Source organism: Terrapene carolina, unplaced genomic scaffold, assembly GCF_002925995.2.
Source record: "Terrapene carolina triunguis isolate 2854851 unplaced genomic scaffold, T_m_triunguis-2.0 Scaffold247, whole genome shotgun sequence".
Classification (NCBI taxonomy): domain Eukaryota; kingdom Metazoa; phylum Chordata; order Testudines; family Emydidae; genus Terrapene; species Terrapene triunguis.
Window position 1 is genome coordinate 7,247,871 of NW_020664598.1, and position 20,304 is coordinate 7,268,174.

A 20,304-nucleotide genomic window follows, 5' to 3' on the forward strand; every position below is an offset into this window, starting at 1 on the left:
TTTTCCTTTCCAAAATACAGAACAGCCAAGAGACAAAGAAAGAAAAAGGAAATCTCTACAAAATACACATCTGGAACCAATCTGCTGTATGTTGCCACCGGGTGTCACTTTTGATATATACTGGGTCAGCAGTGGAGCATTTCATTGCAGGAGAAATTTATTTCAAGGTGATCCTAACCAAAATGGACTGCACTGAAACATATTTGGCATAGCCTGTAATTGTCAATTAGCCAGCAATGCTGATTTATTAATAAGACATCTTTATAAATATATTAAATATTGCAAATCAGATCTTACCTTTCAATCTGCAGTGTGACTTTTGAAGGCTCAACATTAGGGTTTTCCCATTCCATTTGTGGACAATGCATAAAATAACAGAGTGTGTACAACGCCTCGGGTTCCCAGTATAGCGATCCCTGCTTGTGGTGCATTGGAGTGCCGTTGCCATGCTGCTTTGAGTTGAGTGGCTGGAGGTGATGCATTGCTCGAGACACCAGATCACCTGAGAAGGAAAAATTTGATGACTACTAAAACTGTAATTTTTATTTCTCCCCGGGTAGTTTTCAAACAAAAGGATATGGCAAACTCTTTTTGCTTTCCAGTTAAAATATCATGCATGAACAGAAAGTGACAGAACAGGCTTGTGTTCATTATTCATTTTCAACATCAAGTTAGTTTGGCTGTTACAGTAGTTCATCTGCTGTGGAAGTTTATATGCTGTTGTGATGTATATGGGTTGCAGACAAGACTACAAGGGCCTAGGGGAGAATTCTTCTGGGGAAGGCACTTCAATTACCATAAGCAACCCTATACCGGCCCCCTCACAAGTCCTGGTGCAGAGGGCACGGTCATAGCAGTCAATGGCAGCCCTGAAAACCTGCCATAATCCCAGGGCTGTATAAATTTATGGTGGAGGCTATTTAGGTCCCCAGAGCAGTGCAAAATCTCAACGGCACAAACCTACCTTTGTCCCATCTCCAAGGGCTGTGCCTTCATTAGCTACCCACACAAAGTAACACTGAAATCCAATTATTGATGGAGCATAAGATGGCAACCAAAAAGCACAGAGAACAACATGAGTGCATGTTGAGGGAAATTTTGGACACAGACATTGTGGCAAAGCCCTGCTTTTACAAAACAATCCATATCATCTTTAAAAGAGGTAAAGGGCTTTACACCACCACTGGAAAAGCAAAACAAAAACAGAAAAACACCCTTCCAGACCTTTCCACAATTCTAGAATCACACATTTTAAAACCAGCATTTGGCCACATCATTCTGTGTATATCACTCTCCTTGACCATAAGCGTGGACTTCATTGCTGTATGGTATGTAGAGCATCAACAATGTTTTAAAATATTCACTCTTACAGGAAATGTGGAACCCCATTCAGTGTATATTAAAAGTTCAGGGACAGGTGTCCTCATCAATTTGAAAGCTGTCATTGCTAGCTTTAAACTGGTACTAAAAATGATAATATTAGACACGGAGCTTATGTCACACCCTAATAGAAAAACACAGATTCAGAATCAGATGGCTTATTTTGGTATTGTGAAAAGGAACCAGATGCATTCCGACGTGTTGCTTCTGGCAAACAATACATTCCAGTGCACAGTATTTGTTTTTCTTTTTACTGAACACATACAGCCAAATTCCACCCTGAGGGCACGTCTTCACTACCCGCCGATCCGGCGGGTAGCAATCGGTCTATCGGGGATCGACTTACCGCGTCTAGTGAAGACGCGATAAAATCGATCCGTGATGGCTCTACCGTCGACTCCGGAAATCCACCGCGGCAAGAGGAGGTAGCGGAGTCGACGGCGGCGCGGCAGCGGTCGACTTGCCGCCGTCCTCACAGCCAGGTAAGTCGACCTAAAATACGCCACTTCAGCTACGCTATTCACGTAGCTGAAGTTGCGTATCTTAGGTCAACCCCCTCTGTAGTGTAGACCTAGCCTCAGTTCCAGAGGCGTAACTCCCATTAACTTCAGTGGGAATTGTGTCTGTGTAACAGAGCAGAGTAGGGCCCCAAGCCTCTGACAGACAATGGTTAAAATCCTGTCAGAAACGTTTAACAGAAATATAACCTACGCACCTGGACTAGGCCTTAAAGGATGTTAGCAAAAGAGAATACTGTGCAGTAGAATCACTCAAGCAATTTAGGTATCTAGAGAACAGAATATGGCCCATTAGAAGGCTTTCATTGTTTCTCTATGACTGTGTGGCTCTCCAAGTTTCTTCTGTCAAGATATGGAAAATAAATAGTGATATGCAAAAAGTGATTTGATCTGCTTGCTTCATTGATTAGCAGATAGACAAGCAGGCTCACAGGCAACCTAGAAATGAAGTATCCCTCCAAACATTGTACTGATATTAATTAATTAAGTCTCACAACTCCTCTGTGAGGTAGGTAAATTTTATAGCATTTTTTTGGGTAGTGACCCCGACTTGAAGGCAAAACATCAGCTTTGGCTGTAACTCTGTTTTCACATGCTCAGATCATTCTGGAAAGTCTTCTTTTGGAATGAAATGTTTTCAAAATTGGTCTCTGTTCAAAAGGGCCTTTTTTTTCTTTTCTTTTTTAAATGAAAGTCTGAGCAAAATTCCTTCAGTTGTTTTTGAGTTCTACAGCAGAGAGAAAAAATGGTTTAAAAATTATTGCCACACTTTGTCCCCCATGCAGGGGACTCAAATAATTGCTGAACACTGAAACTTGGAAAGAAATACTCACTGAGGTGTGAGTATATGACCAAGTTTGGGGTGGGAAGGGGGGAGGGGAAAGGTTGGATAAAAAATTTACAAGCAAATTAAAAAGATCAGTGGGGATCTATTAAGATTTTTTGCTCACTGAAGTTCCACCCCTTTTATGATATTAGAATGCACCACCTCTGAACAGCCTAGACTGGTACAGACTGCTGCTGCGGCTGAGATAATTTGTACAAGGGAGGATATAAATGTTTCACTGAAAAATGCACAGCACAATCCTCCAAAAAACACAATCTTAAAACCAGGAACAGAAGAAAACTGCTGGCACGAAAAAATTGCAGAGTCCATGATTTTAGGGTTTTGACAATTTTTGCTGCACTCTGCAATATTCTTCTGATTCAAAGCTTTCATTTAAAAAATAGTTTCTGTCTTTTCCCACTGCTACAACGTTGTCATGATAGGGACTAACCCTGGAGCTCTTACATAATTCCCCCTGAAGTCAAGAGATATTGTATGTGAAAGGGCTGCAGGATCAGGTCCACAATGGAAAGAGAGGTGCTTCTGAATAGATTATCCAGCCTTACATAAAATTTATCTACAAGCAAGTAGCAACAGCAGTAAATTTTGGAACTCACCCTGCCCTCATTCCCTTCACCTACAGGAGATGTAAGTTTCAAAGTCTGAGGCCAATTTAAATGGCACCAACATTATCAGGTGTCAATTTATTTTTCCTCCTCTTAAAAAAAAAAAAAAAAAAAAAACATTAAATACAAAAAAAAAAAAAAAAATCCTGTTGAAGGCAACATTCAGGTTTAAGAATTAAAATCAGAACAACATCAGAAAAAGAAAGTGCTTAAGCCAAATTCTGTCCTCATTTAGGTCCCAAACCAGCAAAGCACTTAAGTATGTGCTTAATTTAAGGACTTGATTTGTCCTATTAAAGTGGATCAGGGCCTTATAAATAAAGCAGGACAGAATTTATCAGAAGGTTCAGACAGCAACATTAATTCATCCGAGTTGCACATCCTGCACTTTAAAGGCTATATATTTTATGACATATTCAGCACCAGATACTGCATGAGGAAAAAAACCAAATTAGAAGATACAACATTACAACACAGCCAGTTAATGTTGCTGAAGTAACTTAAGGTGAAATCCTGGCTCCATTGAAGTCAATGGCAAAACTCCTATTGATTTCACTCTTTGGCTTCGGCATTTCCTAACTTCCATTTTATAAAATATATAAAATCACAACTTTAGTGCTGAATTAATGTAGTTTTGTGTATTTAATTATGATTCAGTTATATTATACCAAGTACATATTGGACTAGAACTTGTTCTTCCCTTTCCTACCTGGTAAATATTTGGGCATATTAATAATAATTAAAATATTGGTTCATCTATTGTGAAACTTAATTGATCATTGCTGGTAAAGAACTGTGACATTACATCATCTATTTTAATTTTTAAATTGTGTGTGTTTGACTTTAGAGCTCATGAAAGGGGCCAGATGGACAGCCCCAGAGACTGAAGCCCTCTGTTTAGCCACAGAGGGTTTGACTACACTGCAGCTGGGAGTGAACCTCCCAGCCTGGGTAGACAGACTCAAGCTAGATGGGCTTGAGCTAATACACTAAAAATAGCAGGGTGAACATAGTGGCTTGGGTGGCAGCTTGGGCTTTCAAGCCCACCTGACCTCTGGTCTGAGCTTGCGTGGCTAGCCTGAGTCTAGCCACCAAGACATCTACACTGCTATTTTTAGTGCACTAGCTCAGGCCAACTAGCATGAATCCATCGACCCGGGCTGGGAGGCATGCTGCCAGCTGCAGGGTTAGACATACCCAGAAAGGGCAGAGCACTGATAGCTGCAGTACAGACTCCATCACACTGCAGTATACTTTTCCCTGCCAGTGCCAAATATTCAAAAATCATGAGTCACGCCCCTACAAATCATGAAATTGGCTTAAAAATTGAGATTTCTTGGGTGCACTTGGGTCACGTTTTCCAGCTTTTCTCTGCAATTATGAGAAGTGGAAACTTACTTTTTTGTTAAATGAAATCTGAGATATTCACATAATCATTGTCTGCAAGAGCTGGAGCTCCCCATGAAACACCAGGTATCACGAGAAGGATAAAATTGCAAGAGCTGGTGCCACTGCGATAGAGCTACTCTCCATTCCAAATCGTTACCGCCACTGAACGCGGTTGTGAAGAATGGAGACAGCTGACACAATGAAGCACATGATTCATCCTGGTCTACACTTAACTGCAAAGTCAGGATAGCCATCATGTTAACTAACTCAGTTCTGCACAACCATGTTCACAGTGGCATAGCCAGGTTCTAAGTGCAGGGGGAGCAAACATAAAAAAGGCGCCCCCTCTTGGCTCCTCCTCTGGCCACGCCCACCCTTGGCTCCTCCTCCGGCTGCTCCGCGCCCCCCTCTTGGCTCCTCCGGCCACGCTGTGGCCATGCTGCGCCCCCTCTAGAAGTGGTTCGAGACTATTTAGAAAAACTTGACACAAGTCCATGGGGCCGGATGCGCTGCATCTGAGGGTGCTAAAGGAGTTGGCGGATGAGATTGCAGAGCCATTAGCCATTATTTTTGAAAACTCATGGCGATCGGGGGAGGTCCCGGATGACTGGAAAAAGGCTAATGTAGTGCCCATCTTTAAAAAAGGGAAGAAGGAGGATCCGGGGAACTACAGGCCAGTCAGCCTCACCTCAGTCCCTGGAAAAATCATGGAGCAGGTCCTCAAGGAATCAATTATGAAACACTTAGAGGAGAGGAAAGTGATCAGGAACAGTCAGCATGGATTCACCAAGGGCAAGTCATGCCTGACTAATCTAATTGCCTTCTATGAGGAGATAACTGGCTCTGTGGATGAGGGGAAAGCAGTGGATGTGTTATTCCTTGACTTTAGCAAAGCTTTTGATACGGTCTCCCACAGTATTCTTGCTGCCAAGTTAAAGAAGTATGGGCTGGATGAATGGACTGTAAGGTGGATAGAAAGCTGGCTAGATCGTCGGGCTCAACGGGTAGTGATCAATGGTTCCATGTCTAGTTGGCAGCCAGTTTCAAGCGGAGTGCCCCAAGGGTCGGTCCTGGGGCCGGTTTTGTTTAATATCTTTATTAATGATCTGGAGGATGGTGTGGACTGCACTCTCAGCAAGTTTGCCGATGACACTAAACTAGAAGGCGTGGTAGATACACTAGAGGGTAGGGATCGGATACAGAGGGACCTAGACAAATTAGAGGATTGGGCCAAAAGAAACCTGATGAGGTTCAACAAGGACAAGTGCAGAGTCCTGCACTTAGGACGGAAGAATCCCATGCACAGCTACAGACTAGGGACCGAATGGCTGGGTAGCAGTTCTGCAGAAAAGGACCTAGGGGTCACAGTGGACGAGAAGGTGGATATGAGTCAACAGTGTGCTCTTGTTGCCAAGAAGGCTAACGGCATTTTGGGCTGTATAAGTAGGGGCATTGCCAGCAGATCGAGGAACGTGATCGTTCCCCTTTATTCGACATTGGTGAGGCCTCATCTGGAGTACTGTGTCCAGTTTTGGGCCCCACACTACAAGAAGGATGTGGAAAAATTGGAAAGAGTCCAGCGGCGGGCAACAAAAATGATTAGGGGTCTGGAGCGCATGACTTATGAGGAGAGGCTGAGGGAACTGGGATTGTTTAGTCTCCAGAAGAGAAGAATGAGGGAGGATTTGATAGCAGCCTTCAACTACCTGAAGGGGGGTTCCAAAGAGGATGGAACTCGGCTGTTCTCAATGGTGACAGATGACAGAATAAGGAGCAATGGTCTCAAGTTGCAGTGGGGGAGGTCTAGGTTGGATATTAGGAAACACTGTTTCACTAGGAGGGTGATGAAGCACTGGAATGCATTACCTAGGGAGGTGGTGGAGTCTCCTTCCTTGGAGGTTTTTAAGGCCCAGCTTGACAAAGCCCTGGCTGGGATGATTTAGTTGGGAATTGGTCCTGCTTTAAGCAGGGGGTTGGACTAGATGACCTCCTGAGGTCCCTTCCAACCCTGATATTCTATGATTCTATGAGGGGCTCGGGCATGGCCCGGCCTGGCCAAGGAAGTTTTTAGGGTGCGGTCGGAGGTGGGGAGAAGAGGCGAGAAAGTTTCACACACCCCTGGGTGGGACTCACCAGCTGCCGAGCGACCTCGGAGGAAGCCATGACACCGCGCCGGGCAGCCGCTGTGGGAGGGGGAGGGAAGAGGCGCGCGGGAAGCTCCAGGCAGGCTGGAGTCTCGGATATGAGCGGGAGCAGACGGTCGGTCCCTGACCCCCCTCCCCCCCCAGACACCCCGCTCATTGGCTCATTAGGTCCACGCATACCTGGCTGCCCAGGGGCCTCTGATGAGCGACCTCCTCCTCCCCCACAGCGCCAGGGCGCCCAGCTCCTGCTGGTTTCCGCTGAGTCCGGCGTGACCTGGGAGCCGGCTCCCCACAGGGAACGGAGTCTGTCCCTGTGGCTCGGGCGGGGAGCTTCCAGCTCGTATCCTCCTGGGCTGGGAGCAAGTGCCGGGCTTGCCGTCCCTCCTCCCCAGCAGGGGCTCAGGCAGAGCGGGCTGGCGGCGAGGGCTCGCTGGGGCTGCTGGCTCCCCCCAGCGGAGCAGCAGGCGCAGCCTTCGGGGGGGCCGGAGGGCTCCTCATGGCGGAGGCGGGGGGGAGAGCCCCACGGCTCCGGCCGCGTTCCGGGAGCGGGGCGGCGAGGACGGGGGTGGCTGCACGCCCCGTTGTAGCAGGTGTCCCTGCCCCACCCGGGGGGGCGGGCGGGCTGGCTGACAGACGGGGCAGATGTCCTGCCTCCAGCCCTCTGCCACACGACTCTGCCCGCCTCAGCCTGCGCGGGACCCGCTCCCCGCATGACCGGGCAGCCCCCTTACGGAGACCAAGCAGCCGGTACATCCCCCTGAGGGCGGCACTGCTCAGGGGGCACTTTGCACCTCACCGTCCGGAGAGCTGGAGCAGCAGCAGCACCTGTGCCCGGGCAGCGGCAGCGCCTTCTCCCGCGCTCTGAGCCGGGCGCCCCGCTGCAGCCCCTCCACGCCGCGAAGCCGCCGGCGCTCTGCCGAGCCAAGCCATGCCGCGCCGCACAGGTACCCAGAGCTCCGGCAGCCGCTTTTGAAAAATGTGCTATGGGGAAGCGGCTGCTTCCCCTGCACCCCACTAGCTACACTACTGCGTGTTCAACCACAATACAATTTGTACTGTAGACCAGCCCCTAAAAGGAGCACTTCGGGGAGAGGAGAATATTTCTCACTCTGTGGCTCATTGAATCCTGGACAGCTCTGCTGAGACTCAGGCCAAGTAAGCCTGTTGTGATAGTGACATGCAAGCTTGTCCATTGGGAACAGGATGACAGGTCCCATCCTGCAACTGGCTTTGTGTGGGCGGACATATGTGCCTGCATGCACTGCCAGGGACTTCAGGGGAAGGCTAGTGGGCCTGTTAATGCAGAGCAAGTGGCCAGGATCAGGGCCTAAAATCACTACACTCTATTTTTATGTATGTATCTATTGCTGGAAGAAAACACAAAAGAAGAAGAAAACGTAGCACCCAAAGCGGTACTCTAAGGGGTATATACAATACTGACAAATTATTACTTTTTATTTATTGCTTTTATAATGAAGCATTAATTTATTATTAGTAATATTCATTATTTGTATTACAATAGCATACAGGTGCTCCAACCGAGACTGGGGCCCCACTGTGCTAGGCTCTAGCATAGGCGCTGACTCCATGGTGCTTTCGGGCTGGAGAGATAGCTCAGTGGTTTGGGCATTGGCCTGCTAAACCCAGCGTTGTGAGTTCAATCTTTGAGAGGGACCACTTAGGGATCTGGGGCAAAAATCAGTACTTGGTCCTGCTAATGAAGGCAGGGGGCTGGACTTGATGACCTTTCAGAGTCCCTTCCAGCTCTATGAGATAGGTATATCTCCATATATTATTATAAAGAAGGGGGACAGTCCTGGTTTATGGCAATGCTGAATATTTAAGGGACATCATCCCTGACTTTAGTCCAGAGAGCTGATGTGACAGGGAAAGTGAAGCAGCTCCCATGTATATGCTGGTGATGTTGCAGACTAATGAATACAGCTGGAGCACGTGAGTTATCTATAAAGCACACAGGTAAAGCATTTCTTTCTTTTTTCCCCCTATTATTGGTTTAGCAAAGGTTATTTTATATCTCAAATAAAAATATTTTAAACCAAACCAAAAAACCAAATAGAGGAAAGAAAAGAAGACACTTGCCTGATCTCCCTAACCCCCTCAAGCTCCATGCAGGATTCTATGATGGTTATGACTCACCCTGATCCTGAAAAGCATCAGTGGGACTAGTCACATGAGTGAAGTTGTTCAACAGTGTAAGTGTTTGCATGCGCAGGCCCTCCCGGTGCATACAATAGGCCTGATCCTGCCAAGGCAGAGTGTAGTGCTCTGTGATAGGGGGCTTGGAGGGCCACATGGCCCAGTGGTTAGCACACCTAACTCTCACCCCCTTACCTCTCTGTCAGTGCAGCTGAAGTGCCTGTTCCTGACCTTAAGCCAGGAATCTTCAGCTTTTCACCCACATCTGGGCCTTGGCCCTTAAGGGGGTGTGGTAAAGGGACCCAGGCTTCTCTCCCCACTGAGTCCCGGCCCAGGGCCCTGTGGGAAGCAACACAAGCGGGGTCCTCCCTGTAGGAAGTCCAAGTTTGCTTCCCTGGACTACTTCCTACCAATAGGTCCCTTCAGTTTGGGGTATGGGCTTTATAGTCCAACCAGTCGCTCAATGAAAAAAAAAAAGTGCAAAGGAGTTGGGCCCTGCAGGACCTGCAGGTTCTCAAAGGGGGGGGGAGGGGGTTGGAGAAGGCTCTGCCTGGGGGCCTTATCTGCTCTATGGTCCCCCCACAGGCTCAACCTTCTGTCTGACTTTCCGGAGAAGGATTCCTCTGTCCTGCAGCCTGTTACCACCCTTTGGGTACGTCTTCACTACCCGCCGTATCGGCGGGTAGCAATCGATTTATCCGGGATCGATATATGGCGTCTCGTTAAGATGCGATATATCGATCCCCGAACGCGCTCCCCGTCGACTCCGGAACTCCACCAGAGCGAGCGGCGGTAGCGCAGTCGACGGGGGAGCCGCGGCCGTCGATCTCGCGCCGTCTGGACCCCAGGTAATTCGATCCAAGATACTTCGACTTCAGCTACGCTATTCGCGTAGCTGAAGTTGCGTATCTTGGATCGGTCCCCCCCCCAGTGTAGACTAGCCCTTTGCCTGGGCTTCTGAGCACCTTTTAACCCGCTCCTCCAGTCAGAGCATGCTTGGCAGGCCCGGAGGGACGGGGCTACCTAGGCCCAGTATTGCCTTTTAACCTCTTTGGGCCCATTGTGGGGTTTGTATACCCCATCACATGCTCACTACTGTGAGCAGTCCTCAATATTGCCAGACCCAGGCATTACAAAATCATGAGCCAGACGCCAAAAATATCATGAGATTGGCTTAAAAACAATAACCTTTTTAACAATTAATTATGAACCACATGGGTTTTTTTTTTTTTTGTGTGTGTCTGCTGTCTCATTTTCAAGCCTTTGGAAGCCACCCCGCCCGGACTTGTGTGTGATCATTTCAGGGTCAGAATTTCATCAGACATGTACACACAGAAATGCCAGCCTGCCCCTTAACGCTTGGAGAGCGGACTCCATTTACTCCCTTTCCTAACCCGTGAGGTGTAGGAACTATCCCTCTCCCCTATCATTATCATGCCTTCCTCCCCATTCTTCCGGCCCCTCCTCTCTCCCTCTCAGGGCCGGCTTTAGGCACTGCGAGGCCTGATTCGAAAGAGCTGTCGCCAAAGACAGCAGCGGGACTTCGGCGGCAGTTCAATTGGCTGCCGGTGCCTTCGGCGGCACGGCGGTGGAGGGTCCTTCTTCCGCGGCAGTGATTGAGCTGCCGCCAAAGTCCCGCCGCTGTCTTCGGCGGCAGCTCGATTGGCTGCCGGTGCCTTCGGCGGCATGGCGGCGGAGGGTCCTTAGAGATGTTGCGGCGCCCTCTTAGGGGCGCGGGGCCCGATTCGGGGAAATCAGGTGAATCACCCTAAAGCCAGCCCTGCTCCCTCTCCTGACCTCCCCCACCCAGTCTCCTGCCCCACTGTGGCCAGCTTGAATTCAGGCCTGTTGGAAGTATTGGGAGAGACTATCCATTTTGAGGAAGAGCAAAACATGGGGATATGGATGGGGTGTCATTTCTCACGCAGAAAAACCCCACCAGATTGGTAGGGGGAAATGTTTAGACAAAGCGTTTAGCTAATATTTCAAACAATGAAAAGTAAAATGGAATTTAAAACTATACAAATGCTTTAAAATGAAACAACAACAATAATAAACATATGGCAGGCAGAAACCAGGCAAGTACTTTGGAGGAGGAAGTAGATTCCTGTTTATAACTGAGAATGTTCTTACATGTAAATACCCAAAGATGTAAGAGAAGCTGTTAGAGGAGGTACTTAGATTTTGAACATCCTAGTCATATAATAAATTCCACTGCTGCCTTGAATCCCAGGTGTATTTTTCTTGCTCTACCTGCCCCTGGGAACCCTCATCCTATCAACACTAAACTCATTACTTTTGTAAGAACCATCAGTTTCTCAATGGACCCATTCCAACTTCAGCTGTTAGCTCCTCCTTCCGTCTTGCTCTTTATATCACTGCCATCACCAGCTACTCTTTCCACTAGACCTATCTTTAGGGTAACCAACTATACAAGTTATGGGGACCAAAGACAACATGATCCCTACATTACCAGATAAAAAGGTGGATGCAAATCAGGCCATGAGATACCTCTTACCTCATCTTGGGTTCTTGCTGCCAGGAGGGTGAAGGTATCTCAGTGAGTTATTTCTTGTCTCCTGATCCCACTGATAAGGCTGGCCTGGGAACTGCAGAGCTCCCAGAAAAATAAGGCCCCCCAAGTTGCTTTGCTTGTGGCTGGCCCTGCAACCCTACAATGCAGTCCAAATCTCAGTCCCGTATCACTCTATACTCTTGAGGGGTAGGGAAGGCAGGAGAGTTCCTTGTGCTGCTCCATCCATTAGGTACTTTCCCATTCTCAGCACGAGTTAATTCTTTAAATCCTGCTTAAGCCTTTCTTTTTTTAAGTTAATGATGCACACTTTCTGGAAAGCTTTTTCTAATAGTCCACATGGGGGATGAAACATAGAAACACACTGAAATGTGTTATATATATTTGCCTATAAAATAAACAAGGAGCAAGTATGAATTACAAAGGTACAAATAACCCCAGGGGTCTGGGTGACATCTTAATAAAGCTGTGAAAGAGAAGCTCCAGTGGTTTAATAAACCACCAGAACTCTAGCAAGGGCGTGAGCCAAAGCAAATGCTTCTCTAACTCACTCCCACACCTGATTATCAGGGATCACTGGCCCCAGGACACACTGGAGACCAGAGCACAAGAACAAATGGGCAGGCAGCAGTCTTACCGTGAAGATTTCTAGATCTCATGAGTACATGTGAGCCAGTGAGTGGCCAGATTCCAGCTCTGTACTTCATGACCCCATTATTGCAGAACCCGACTCATCCATTTTCAAGACTGTTTTTGAATGAGAGAAGAGACGCAGTTACAAGATGCTCTTCCATTGTTGTGGGTTCAACTACAGCTGTGCAAATAACGGATTTTTTCGGTCGGTGGTCAAAATGAAACCTAAAAAACCCCCAAACAGTTTTCAAACTGAAAAAGTTATTTTTTTTGTTTTTTTTTTTCATTTAAAAAAAAAAACCTTTAAAAAAAAATAAAATTGCAGTCACATCAAAACAAAGAGGATTTTTAATTTAAAAAATGTCAAATGAAATGCTTTGATCTTTTCTTATTTCTTCAACTGAAACAATTCAGTAAATTAAACCTGAATTCACACAATGTTTCTGTTGCAGTGTGAGATGAGAGAAGTCCTAACTCTACCACCATAACTGAGTGGGGGCCTGGTGCCCGATTCTGTGTTTTGCCTCTTGGGAGGCTCGGCGCAAGGAGGGAGGACTTTGTACCTTTGGGATTCTGCGCTGGTGTGGGCCAGGTGTATAACAGAAGTAACTCCATGGGCCAGGAGTGGTGGAAACTCCCTACAAGTGCGGGGGGCCACTGGCGCCTGAACCATGGCCCCACACCCTGTGCTGTCCCTTCCCCCTGAGACCGCTCCCCTTACACCGCCCCTGCCCCTGTCCCCTGCTCGCTCCTCTCCATCTCCTCCCCCCATCGCTCACCCTTATGGCTGGTAAAAAGTGGGAGGGCATAGCCCCCTAGCCCCGCCCTGTTCTGGCACCCCTGCCATGGGCTTACTGTAGCTTATGGTGCCTCCATACGGCTCAGAGTAGCTGAAGTGTTAAGTGCTCTGGCCGTGCTCTCCCCTCTAGATCTTAAAGCATGAGCCTCTACTGCCCGAGCCTGTTAAAGCTCCAGCTCTGCTAGCCACAGCTCATGTTTTAAGATTCAAAGGTCCCTGGTTTGATCCCTACTGCCAATGAGCCACCCGAGCTCCCCTACAATTCCAGAGTAGCTGCATGTTTCTAGGAAAATGATGAGCCATGAAGCAAGTATGCAATATTGTTGAAGCCGTGTCAGTCCCAGGAGGCTAGAGAGACAAGGTGGGTGAGGTAATATCTGTTATTGGACCAACTTCTGTGGTGAGAGAGACAACGTTTTGAGCTACACAGAGCTCTTCTTCAGGTCTGGGAAAGGCACTCAGAGAGTCACAGCTAAATACAAGGTGGAACAGATTGTTTAGCATAAGGAGTTAACACAGTTTGCAAGGGACCATGAAACAGTTAAGAGTTACTCAACCCTGCATGGGGTCACTTTAGGAAGGTTTTCTTCACAACCCTGTCTGGACCCTGGTAGTGGAAGACATTTTCCACGAAGCTGAGCCATCTCCCGTGCAGTAGAAACAGTACAGGATAGGATGAAGTGTGTCATCTTTGTAAGGTTGTCTATGGCAACCAGGATTACTGAGAGTCCCTGAGAGTGTGGCAATTCTACAGTGAAGTTCATTGATAGACCAAGGCTGTGGAGGCATGGGCAGATGCTGGAGGAGACCTAGGGGTTTTGATCATGGGTTTTTGGTATTTGTGCAGAGGTCACAAGATGTTATATAATCCTTGATGTAAGCTCATAGATCTAGCCACCAGAAACGCCTCGATACCAGATTCCAGGTCTTGAACTGGCCAAAATAGCCTGTAACAGGCAAATTGTGGCACAATTTCAATACCTGAAGCCTAGGTTGTCCCTCTAGAAAATAAATGCAACCCCTGCGATAGAGGAGGCCAATCTGAAATCGGAACGTTGAGTTGGGTCACATATCCCAATTGTTCAAGGTCTGGTGATTTGGGTTTTGAATGAGTCATCAGGGATCAAGGAGTAGATGGAGGACGTCAGACTGCTGTCAATTGTTCTTTTGCCAGTGTTGCACACCTTGAGTATGGTGGTAACGGGCTCTTTACCAGGTTTCAGATATTCATCTTTGAGATAGGGCACCCATCTTCCTGTTTCTTGTGCATGGGCGATAGCTCACAAAGTTGAATCAAGCGAAGAACAAGAATCAGTGGAGTGACATTGGTTAAGGTGTCTAGCAGTCCATAGGTACTCCAGGTTCTTGTGGTCCATCAGAGCTTGGACCAGGAATCTGGCTACCTCTAGGAGGTGGTGCCACTCCACAAAATCTGCCTTGATAGATAGTAGCTCCTTGTCCTACATGTTGTAATTTTTTCCCACCGGGGGTAGCTTCTGAGACTACAAGGCACAGAGGTGGAGTTGGTTATGGGGACCCACATGTTGAGATAATATTGCACCTACGGCAAAATTTGAGGTGCTAGTCTCGATCATACATGGTTTAGTGGGATCTGGGTAAATCATGATGGGTGCTGAGATGAATGCCATCTTCTGTCGCGCAAGGGCTGACTAAGCCTCCGTAGTCCAGGTGAACCGGGCCCTCTTTTGCAGGAGTGCCATTATGGGTGCAATCAAACTAAAGAATCCTTTAATAAATCACCCGTAGAAACTGGCAAATCCCAAGAATCCCTGCATCCCATGTGTGTCCTTTGGTGCAGCCCAGTTGGATATTACCGCCACCTTGCATGGCTCCATGGTACGTCCCTCAGGTGAGATGACATATCCCAAGAATTCCACTGTGTCTTTAATGGAACCTCGAGCTTTGTGAAGAGTTTGTTTTGGTGGAGTCTCTCCAAGACAATACGCACATAATGATTGTGGGGGGCCTGACTTTCAGAGACAACAAGGATGTCGTCCAGGTAAATTATGACAAATTGGTCCAGCATGTTCCTAAACATGTCATTTATGAAGTACTGGAAGGTCGCTGGGGTGTTGCACAACCCAAACAGCGTGACCAAGTGGCCATACATGGTAAGAAAGGCAGTCCTTCCTTTTGTCTCCTTCCTGAAACCACACCAGGTTATAAGCTCCCTGGAGGTCCAACTCTGTGAAGACTTTGACAGAGTGTGGCCTTTCAAACAGCTCATTAATAATTGGTAAAGGATACCAGTTTCAGATTGTTATCTTGTTCATGGCTCTGTAATCCAGACAAGGCCAGAGGAAGCTGTTTTTCTTTGCCACAAAGATGATTGGGGGCCCCACTGAGGACATGGAGGGGCAAATGAAACCCTTCTGTAGGTTTTCCTGGGGATCACTCCAGAAGGCCTGAAGTTCAAATACAGATAAGGAGTAAATGCACCCAAAGGGAACCTCTGTTCCTGACTGGAGGTCAATGGGACAGTCATAGCTGTGATGGGGCAGTAGGTTGTCAGGTTGTTTTTTGTCAAACACGTTGACATAGTGTTGATATTTAACAGGAATCCCTGGAGCTGTTGGGGAGGTCATAGGCGTTGCGGAGTCACCTTTGGATCATCTCTTCACATCTCTGAAGGGTTGCCGGTCTCAGGTCAGCTCTAAGGAAACAGGACTGTTGGTAAAACAGGGAGTCAAAAAGTGTACCATGCCTGACCGCCAGTGGAAGCGTGGGACATGGGTAATGAGTAAGGAGATGCCAAAGACAACTGATGTATGCAATGCACGAATTAGCCCAAACTGAAGGATTTCTTGGTGGCCTAGAAGGGTAGTTACCTCTAAGGGAGCCGTCTGGTGGGTGACTGGTCTCAGTGAAAGGCGTGACCTGTCTATGGGCTGCACTAACTCAGGGGATCCCCAGGTGGGGATTTTGTTTGCTCAGGCAAACTTCAGATCCATGAAATTTCCTGAGGCACCTGAGTTCGCCAGCACCTGTAGGTTGGTGTTGGGATGGTACTGGAGAGGGAGTTGGAGATAAGTTAGACACAGATTGCCCATCACCAAGATACCGACAGACAAGCATTGGTCTGGACTGCTGAGGGAAGACGGGACTGGTGCCAGCGGGGCTGGTGCCAGCAGGACTGGCTGGAGTCAGGAGGACCATCTTTTTGCTTAGCAGAGTTTGGTCAGGAAGTCATCAATCTTGATGCATAGGTTAACGAAAACACTCAGGCCGGATGGGGATTCCACCTGTGCCAGTTCATCTTTAATATCTTTGTTTAGGCCGAGCCAGAAATGGTAACGCTGTGCATCCTCATTCCATTCAGTGTCTACTACCAAGCATCTGAACTCCACTGTAGATTTAGCAATAGGCCGGCATCCCTGCCACAACACCTGAAGTGCAGACTTGACCGTATCCTCACAAGCTGAGTCATGGAAGATCACCACCATAGCTTCAACAAAGTCCTCAAATTGTCCCAGAAGTGGGCTTGACATTTTCCAGGAGCAGAGACACCTAAGCCAGGGCCTCCCAGATAAGCTGGCTGATAATCAATCCAACTTGGGCTTTGTCAGTGGGGTATGACAGGTAAGGGCATGGGACCTAACACCTTTCTGGTTTTTCTGAGTGTCTCCCTCAGGGCACAGCAGTGCATTTAACTCTGTAATCATGGCTCTACTCTTCTTAATTTTTCCATCAATATCTGGAGAAGAATAGACACCCCATTAATGTATCCAGCTACTTTGATTTCTTTTTAAACAGAGAGGATAAAATGTAAACACCATGAAAAGAACCCCCACACACTCAAGGACAGTTCTCAGGGGAAAGGAAGTTGGGAAAGAAATGGAAACATGGAAGAAACGCTGTGATATGTGGGCTTTTAAAGTTTGATTAAAATACCTGACAAGTGTTGCCTTCGTGCTGACACTCAATAAACAACATTTACAACTACTCACTGTCAAGGAGAACACTGGAGAGTCAGTCACCCCAAGGCAAACACCTTTCCCCTAGCTTTTGTTTCCATGTTTGGGTTTAACCTCTTGTTTACAGACTTGAGTCAGTTTGTTGCACTGCTTCTACACTGCTCACTCCTCTTGACTGCAAAGGATTGAGACTAGATTAAAAGGCATGGGCGAGGATGCTGACTTTCATCATTTGCTTGGCTGTCACTGTGAGAAGAAATGAAACAGCATTGGCATATACAGTAATGTTCTTATTTACACTTGAATGGTAACCTTTCCTTTCATCCTGAACAGTGTGGCAGCTTCTCCTGGGGATTTGTTATTTCAAAAATATGTAGGTTCAGGATTGAAAAAGTAAAAAAACAAACAAAAGGGGCGGGTAGAGAGGAGACTCTTCATAGGGTAAAAAGAAAAGCTTTCCTCAAGACTGAAGGGGGGGGGGAATGCTGTCCTGTACATACATATTTAAATATGTCTGACACAGAAAATCAAATATTATTCAAGGCTAAAAAAGCTCCATCTTAGCTCTCTTGTGCTCCTATTGATTCCCAGCCATATTTTCAGAATATCCCAGACTGAAATAAAAGTTTCAATTACTTGCGGTTAACACCCTGAATAATAATAATAATAAAAAACTCCACGTACACAGCTTGGTATGCCAAATGGCCCTGCATGGAACAATTTCCCCTCCTAGAAAATGAATGTAAACTGGCCATCTCTTGACTCAAAATAAGCCAGAAGTAGCTTTCTGCTCTAAATTTGAAGAGATGTAAACATCTAGGGCTAAATCCTGGCCCATACTTAGCCTCTTTGCTGCTTTGGTATTATCAAAAGGCCAGAAACCTGCCTTAGTATAGCAGTCATGAATTTCCCCAACATGGGATGGATTTTCCTAGCCTGGTTCTAGCCCACCACTTCCCAATCCTCCCATCAAGAATTAGGGAACATGAGGGGGGCATTCCATAGTGCAATGAGACATAGTAGGAGCACCCTATGCTCCAGTAATCCCAGTGATGTAAAAGCCCCTAGGAGGCAGTTAAAAATCAGTAAAAAGAACCGGAGTACTTGTGGCACCTTAGAGACTAACAAATTTATTAGAGCATAAGCTTTCATGGGCTACAGCCCACTTCTTTGGATGCACAGAATGGAACATATATTGAGGAGATATATATACACACATACAGAGAGCATGAACAGGTGGGAGTTGTCTCACCAACTCTGAGATGCCAATTAGATACAATCAATTTAGGATTAAATAAGGACTGGGAATGGCTGAGCCATTACAAACATTGAATCTATCTCCCCTTGTAAGTATTCTCACACTTCTTATCAAACTGTCTGTACTGGGCTAGCTTGATTATCACTTCAAAAGTTTTTTTTCACTTACTTAATTGGCCTCTCAGAGTTGGTAAGACAACTCCCACCTGTTCATGCTCTCTGTATGTGTGTATATATATATCCTCAGTATATGTTCCATTCTATGCATCCGAAGAAGTGGGCTGTAGCCCACGAAAGCTTATGCTCTAATAAATTTGTTAGTCTCTAAGGTGCCACAAGTACTCCTGTTCTTTTTGCGGATACAGACTAACACGGCTGCTACTCTTAAAAATCAGTGTTATTTAGATCAGCCCTGAGGCCCAGCTGTCCAAGGGATAGGGGAAGCACAAAGGTTGCGTACACGTTTGCCAGCCCCCTTGGGTTCAGCAGCAAGTTCAGTCTGATGGATCTGAGATCACAGGGCCCCAGTCAGGGACACACAGATCTTTCCATGTTTTGAGAGAGCCCTTGTGGGGCGTTTTCTCTGCTTGGTCTAGCAACCAATGGGACCTAGGGTGCAAGTCCCTAGTAAGTTTTTGTACTTCTAGCCATTAAATACACACCAGAAATTTGGGAGTGGAGTTTTTCAGTTATGTTATTCTATTATGCAGCAAAAATATGTCTGTTCATTTATTGCAATTAAATATATCTATTCCCATCCCTCTGGGACCATATACAAATAATATTAAAAACACAGCCATCCAGGGACCAATGTCCTAAACAGTAATAGACTCTCCCAAGCCCCAATGTGTCCTTAGAGAAAGCTCATCTTAGTGAGCCACCCACCTACTCATTCCTTCCCACCCCAAAATCCCTGGGAGAACAAACAGGTTTTACAACAGGACCTGAAGGTCAACAGAGAAAGGCTCTGACAATTGAGGGGGAAACAAACTGCACATCTGAAAGAGCCCTTTATCTGTTACCCACATATCACACAGAGTACAGAGTGCACTTCTGACTCCTGCAACCGCCAGAGGAAGAAAAGCAGGAAGGCAAAATGGCAAGTGGAGACAGATTACTAAGCAGGAGGTGGCAGCATTTTGGGGTGGGATTTTCAAAGAAAACTACAACAGCTACTGTAGTTGCCCAACACCCACAGAAATGCAATGAGAGCTTATAGGCTCCTTACCCAATCCCAGTCTTGGTGGATTTATGCAGCACAAAGGAATTTATGTGGCAAGTAGATGAAAAGGTAAAATATGCTGCCCTCTATGTGGTCGCATAACTATTAAGCATGGGCGCCTGTACATGGCCTTTTACAATTGTAACTCTCATCTTTCTCTTAGCTCCTTACCTTCCCCACCCCCACAAATCTTATCTCTTGTTGTGCTACAGCTAACTTAAATTGTAGACACCATCAGGCAGGAGCTCATCTTTTTAAGTTTCTCTGCAGATCACTGCACACATATAACACTAAAAAAATACATGATAATAATCATTTGGTCTGGGAGCTATAGTTTTTAGACAGCTCTAAGCATTAGCCAGTGTCTCTTGTTACAGGACTGAGAAGTTAAAGTTAAAGGGCATTACAGGGGAAAACAGAGGTTGAACAATTCCCCTGGCAGTCCCATTCTTTTGATGAACTTGCCTAGAGGGGTTCGTGTTCCCCAAGAACGGAGAGCATGTGGATACACTCCTAATCTTTAGGACTGAAAAGCACCACAGTTAACCTGTACTCAGATCAACATTTCTGGAGACAGCAGATCCTGACAGATTACAATGCCTGATTTGGCTATTTCCAGAAATGTGGAGTTGGCAAAGCATTGAACAGGTGTCTCAATTATGACAAGAAGTCCACAAAAGTATTTCATACAAAATTAGAAGGTGTAGTAGAATGGAGGAGGTAGCTGGCCAGATACTCCGTGCTAAGAGTCTTATTTATTTCCATTTAGAATACAGCTGATCAGGCAGTCGTCTGCAACTCTGGGCACTTTTAGCGTTATTTAAAATAAAAAAACAACCAAAGCAAAGCTAGCATCAAGTTGACAGAAAAATGCCAGCAAGCCCT

At 46.6% G+C, this 20,304-nt stretch overlaps 1 protein-coding gene across 1 annotated transcript in view; it reads right to left on the reverse strand.

Moving 5' to 3' along the window:
* BTBD11 (BTB domain containing 11) overlaps positions 1-20,304 on the reverse strand; it is a 268,567-nt gene that overhangs the window by 85,149 nt on the left and 163,114 nt on the right. Inside the window, exon 3 of the mRNA XM_024212959.3 lies at positions 298-502. Coding sequence (XP_024068727.2) covers positions 298-502 — 205 coding nt within the window. The remainder of the gene's footprint in view (positions 1-297; positions 503-20,304) is intronic.